Source organism: Sinocyclocheilus anshuiensis, unplaced genomic scaffold (assembly GCF_001515605.1).
Source record: "Sinocyclocheilus anshuiensis isolate Anshui unplaced genomic scaffold, SAMN03320099.WGS_v1.1 scaffold68, whole genome shotgun sequence".
NCBI lineage: Eukaryota > Metazoa > Chordata > Actinopteri > Cypriniformes > Cyprinidae > Sinocyclocheilus > Sinocyclocheilus anshuiensis.
In genome coordinates, this window is record NW_015555741.1 from 1,871,592 (window position 1) to 1,877,841 (window position 6,250).

At 39.9% G+C, this 6,250-nt stretch overlaps 1 protein-coding gene across 4 annotated transcripts in view; it reads left to right on the top strand.

Annotated features, from left to right (window-relative positions):
* Positions 1–4,820, top strand: part of LOC107673231 (mannosidase, alpha, class 2A, member 2) — a 40,097-nt gene extending 35,277 nt beyond the window's left edge. For 3 of the 4 annotated variants that reach the window (XM_016466744.1, XM_016466746.1, XM_016466745.1), the window contains exons 22-25: positions 134–211; positions 485–679; positions 870–983; positions 2,371–4,820. In XM_016466744.1, the coding sequence (XP_016322230.1) occupies positions 134–211; positions 485–679; positions 870–983; positions 2,371–2,523 (540 nt within the window). In that variant the 3' untranslated portion in view covers positions 2,524–4,820. The remainder of the gene's footprint in view (positions 1–133; positions 212–484; positions 680–869; positions 984–2,370) is intronic. The other variant, XM_016466747.1, reaches the window with a different exon arrangement.
* Positions 4,821–6,250: the final 1,430 nt, after the last annotated feature.

Sequence of the window (6,250 nt, forward strand, 5' to 3'; positions counted from 1 at the left end):
AGCGCCCCCTTGTGTTTCTTTCCATTCCAGTTCATCATGCCCCCCTTATACATATCATAACCTCTTTTTGTTTTTTGTTCCTGTCTGTCTATCTATCACTTATTATCCTGTCTTTCTCTCCTCATGCATGCAGCCTGCTGGCTCCTATGCCAGATTCACCAACATGATAAACAAAATCATTTCTGGTATTTTAGGAGATGGCCAGGAAGAGGTAACATTATTGCAGTGGTGGAGAGTAGCGCCGTAGCAGTTTTGTGGAGCCCTAGTTCAGCTTGTTTCCATAGCAACAAGCGACAGGTTTCCACCTGGATTAAGAGGCCAAAGGTGGTTTCCTGTCCGCTATCTCTACCTGTGCTGCCGTGCCCCCAAACCTTTTATATGATAACGGGCTGTAGATCAGTAGTATGTAGAGGCAGAATCTGTACTGAGCTCATCTCATACCGTGACCCTAAAAAGTTACCTGATACATGTCTGTATCTTCCAGCCGGTGGACAGCAGACCAGTCAGCTTCCCGTCGCTGCTCAGTCACATGACCTCCACCATCCTGAACCATGAGGTGCTGGCACTGCCCGTGTTGCCCTGGAAACACGGCGTGCCGCCCATGCGTACCTTCGCTCCATTGGCTGGCACCTTGCCCTGTGACTTCCACCTGCTGAACCTCAGGAGCATCCAAAGCCTGGTAAATGAGAGCCGTGGGAGAAAAATGTGTGTTAGTATCGATTTCGCCTGCTGTGAAACTGATGAGGACTTAGAGTTCGTAAATGGGAAAAAAACTTTCACATTTCAAGTGTTTGAGATTTTGTGGTCTGGGTGTTTAGAGGGGGATTTATTTTTACTGGCATTTATTTGGTATCATTTCATTTTCTCAGCAGGACACTCACTCTCCATCTCCCTACACGGCTCTGCTCCTCCATCGACTGGGCCTGGATTGTGGTCTGGAGGACCAGAACCCTGGTTTCAACTGTACCACCACACAAGGCCAGGTCAGTGTCTTGACTTGAATCACACCCATAAACGTACAACATCCATACATATGTATACTGTATATACACATATAAAAAATGAGAAAATTAAATAAATAAAAATAAATCCTTAATAAAATATACCAATACCAATGTTTACCCAATTATGGAAAAACAGAATTGTGACACATTGCTACACTTTATAAAATTTAAAGTATGTGTCCAGATGGTTAAATACAGTTATCAATGGTCAACTTGCAGATATTCAAAGAAGAACTTCCAAATCCACAAAAATCTCTTCAGTTTACCTACAATATCACATCTAATCTTTTCCATATGTAACACATTGCTGAGCTCTCTAAGCCACGTCTCAAATTTAGGTACAAATTCTTTGTTCCACATGAACGAAATTGTCGTCTTTGCTATTGTCATTCTGTATTGAACTGTCTGGATTTGATCAAAACTATAGGTCTCCAGAAAAGGGGCCCATCCCAACATTGCAACAAGAGGATCATGAGGAAAATCTGTCTTAAGTACCTTTGAATAAAAACAAAACACCAGAATTTACAAATTTTTTGGCCAAAGCCAAAAAAAATAATATATATATATGTATATGTGTGTGTATATATATATATATATATATATATATATATGTATATGTGTGTGTATATATATATATATATATATATATATATATATATATATATATATCTCTGGAACCTCAAAATATCCATAAAAGCGATAATAGTATAGAAATAATACTAAAACACAACTGACATAATTTAACACTATTATTAACAATAGAAATATTTTATAAATGAATAAATGTGTAAATATTTTATAAATGAATAATGTGTGTATGTATGTATATGTGTATATATATATGATTATTTATAAAATTCTAGTGTTAAAATGTCAGTGTTGTTTTAGCATTATTTATATACTATTATCGTTTTTATTAATATTTTGAATTTGCTTTTATTTTTATATTTTCAGTTTTCATTGTAATTAGTTTAATTTTTAGTAATTTTATTTGGTCATTCTTATACATTTTTAGTTATTTTTATATATTACTATTTAAGTTTAATTTGTTTTTATTTCATTTTAGTTAATTTTTTCCACTTAGTAATTTTAGCTGTTTATTTCTCTCTCACTCACACACACACACACACACACACATATATATTTGTATACAATATATTAGTATATACAATTAATTTAGGTATCTAAATGTTTTCACATTGATTTGAAAATATTACCATACTATTTCTAAGTGAGTATTTGATACTTTTGCGTTGTAGTCATGTTTCACTTCATTTGAATGGGTCTAAACTGTGTGGATGCATGTAGGTCTGATAAAGTCTATTTTTAGTCATTCTGAATCGGAGTCTCTGATCTGTCTTCCCAGCTCTCCATTTCCGGGCTGTTCCGTGGGCTAGATCTTCAGCTCCTGCAGCCCATGTCTCTGTCTCTGATGCACTCTCAGCCTCCGCTCTCCAACGACTCCTCCATCAATCTGGAGCCAATGGAGATCTCCACCTACAAGCTCAAGCTGTGCTAGAACGATGTTGCACCAGAACCGGGCTCTCCGTGTGGACCCTTGGAACCTGTGCTACAGCAGAGAACCACAGCTGGATGAGCAGAGGACTCTTATGGAGATTGTTTATCCAGATTTAATGTATCTGAATCAACACGAAAGCGCTAACTAAACCCTTGCAAAATGGGAAATAAAGACTCGAGGATGAGAACGTTCCAGCCAAAGTCAGATTTGGTAGCCGGCCCGGGTGCTGAGATAAGAATGTCCATGTGCGTTTGTACTTTTCAGAGAGATTTAATCAGGCAGAGAACTAATCGGTGAACATCTTTTTATTCCAGCAGTGCCGACCGTTGTTTTTTGAGCTCTATTTTTTTCCCTTTTGTCTTTGGCTGGAACTGCTGACAGTTTCGCATTCATTTTCTCATTAATTCATTCATCCCTGGAGTTCGTATGTAAATAACTCAAAAGCTACATACACAACTGGAGCTATACAAAATTGTGGGACTCAGTGCAATATGTGAAGCTTTGTTTCTCCATTTTATTTGTTTTCTATTCCTAAGGCCTTGGATGCTACGCTTGAATCCGTGTCATTGTCGTTTGAGCTCACGCAGTTCTTTTATTTCTTTATCTCTGCTGTGGACGGTTCTGCCTACGCTCGGCGGCCGTATGTTTTATTTTTCTATGAATGTCAATCATCCAGCTTGGCCTGCGAAGGCTGTCAGTGCTGTAACAGACACGGCATTTACAGATCTCTTTCTTTTTAGAATGGCTCCCGACTCTTCGCTGACAGAAGAAGACGTCTGTGATCTAGCATCGGTCGGGTCTTCGGATAGCTCTTTCATTGGTCGGGCTCAAATCGCGCGACGAGAGCTGACATTTACAATCTTTATCCACCGTATCTTCTGTTAATAAATAAAGCTGCTTCTTAATAAGCTAGCTGTGGATTAGCCGCAACACATTTTTGTTATTTGTACCATTTTGATCGTGTCTGGCATAGTAATAAGCCGCAGAATGTGCATTTATACTTTGTCATATTATATGCAGGTTTGAGCCGTATTTAAATGCAGTTCGGGAACAGATATGCAGAGATGGTCTTATTTCAAGACCTAGATCAGTTTAGTCATCGACATACTCGCAGTATTTTCAGGTAAACCGAACTCGTATCCGATTGTAGTGCAGGTAGCGACGGGTTCCTGCACTCAGATTTAGCCAATTTCCCACACAAAAACGCGTTTAGGCCTTATCTCGCTGTAGGAAACCCATCTGTAATGTGTAGCAGAGCCATCTCAGTCGTCCCTTCTGGCTTTTGTCTGTCACCTCGGTTTGCTCGAATCTGACAATTTTGAACATGAGAATGCTGTCTGTCCATCAACGTGTCGTCTCGCGTCTCACCTCTCCCAGCCTGTCTGTCTGTCTCCCCTGGGAAAATCTTAAATTACTTCTCCGACTTCCAACTCCATGCCTGATTATCTCTCTGTAGTGCGCTCACGTCCATTTACATCAGTCAGGCCATCAGCCGGCTTCTCAAGCTAATCAAGTTCCGGAGTAGCGTCCTATCAGGAAGATAATTCCCCGCAGGATGAACTCCGAGTATGGAGTGCCAAACGTCTGTCCGATTGCTTTGGAACACATTCTGACGCCCAACGTAGCGCGTGCTTGCTCCTGTAATTCGGTCTGATTCATTTCCATGCGTGCGTACGCTTTCCATACTGGCAGATCTCTTTGTTAGATGTCCTTTATTTGTTGTGTGTTCTGAGATGGAAATGACTTTTGTAGTTTTTCTAAAGAAATGACAGTGAATTGAGAGGATAATTTATTCTTTTGTTGTTGTATATTTTTTATGTTCTATTTTGGTTTGATATTGAGAGTGCGTGTTCATAAAAATGACTCGTAAAAGCAAATGCAAAGACATTAAAGTGGACGTTTAATAAAGATTACACATGGGAAAAAAAGTGATTCACATTTTGAAGTGATATTTGCATCCTAATTGGCTTTCCATTGTTGTCAGATGTCTTAAAGCCTTGCTGTTGTGCTGTGAAGCGCAGACAGGGGGCAGTAGGGAGTTTTCTACATTTAACGTGGGGTGTGAAATGTTGAGTTCAGTTAACAAAAGCTCACAAGAGATGCTTTTTATATCTAAACATCCTCCGTGAGAGCCGGGATATCAGGTACTGATTTACTAGACAGCCTTTGGAGAGAACTGGGAATACCGCTGTGCTCTCACAGTGCTGACAGGTCTACTGAAGTCAGACTGGCCTTTTTTTGTTAGTTTGTATGGCTATTTTTTTCTATGCCCTTTCACGCTCAGCTGAGACCAGATTCGGTTTGTGTGCTAAAAGGGCGGCTTGCTCCCTGAGCCCAGGCGTTTGAGAAAGAGGCCATTCTTCTTAATAAGTCTGAGGGCTGAGACGGTAATAAAATTCAATCTCGCCGCTGAGGACTTTAATAAGATGACAGAGGCGCTGATAGAGATGGAGACGTTTTTGAGGGATTAGTTGAGACGGGAATGAAAATGCTGTCATTTATACCCGCCCTCATGTTGATCAAAAGCCGTATGACTTTCTTTGCCAGGTGGAGCACGAAATGAGAAGCTCTGAAGAATGTCCTAGCTGCACTTTTCCCATACAATGTCCGTGGGCTGTAAAGCATTGAAAATGACCAAAAAGCTCCAGGAAGTAGTTCATATTACTCGTTTGCTGTATTCTGAAGCATTTTTTGAGAAATGCAAGACACAGAAAATCGTCCTCTGCCTTGGTTCTGGAATTGATTTAGCATATTCAAAAATTACACAAAGATGTTTGATGTCAATGATTGGTTCTTGCATGTTTCAAGCAAACAAATTTTGCAAACAAAGTGTGCATGATTTTTGAGAGATTTTCTGTGAACTGACACTAAAGGCCATTCACACCACGAATGCTAACTGTATAGCATATGTAAAAACGCACAGTAACGGTCTGCTTATTATAAACGCACGCTGCAGTTTTGTCATCTGCCACTTTAAATGCTTGAGCTCTTCAAAGCTGGTGGATTCTGATTGGCTGTCAATGTTTTTGTTATTCAAAAGCTGGGAAAAAAATCGTTATTTTTGTTTTCCTTGTGCACAAAAAAATTCTTGTAGCTTCATAAAATGAACAGTTGATCACATGGACTATTTTAAAGTCCCCATGAAATCAAAATTAAAGTTTTTTGGGTGTTAGTATCAATATGTTAGTCTTAAGGTTATCTATAAGGCAGTGTGCTCCAAAAGAGTGTCAAAATTCGCATTTAGAAGATACAAGCATTCAAAGCTTGCAGTTCGTCACTTCCGCCAAAACGGCTCAATGATTTTTTTGACGTCACATCGTACTTGAGCGTCTCATCAAACTTTGTCCAATCAAATGCTCTCTAGAATCCGAAGCGCCCGCCCCATACACTATAAAATAGATGCTGAAGCCGCGGCTGAAATCGGTCACTTGTCCACAGAATTAGTGTTTTCTGTACAGTGAATGGCACGTAGTGCACTATATAGGGGACAGGGAACGATTCAAACAGTGTAAATATGCTTTCCATTGAGGAAAAAAAGAAGTCTGGTTTTGCGCTGTCTCACGCTAACCACCGCACCGCACACACACTCTGCTCCGGTCCAGAGACACGATAGCACGGAGCGGATCACATGCGCGAGTCGGCGCAGACCACAAAATGTATCGGAGCTATTTGAATTCTACACAGAATGCTGTATTTTATAGCAATATGGATGAGATTGTGGCTGGCA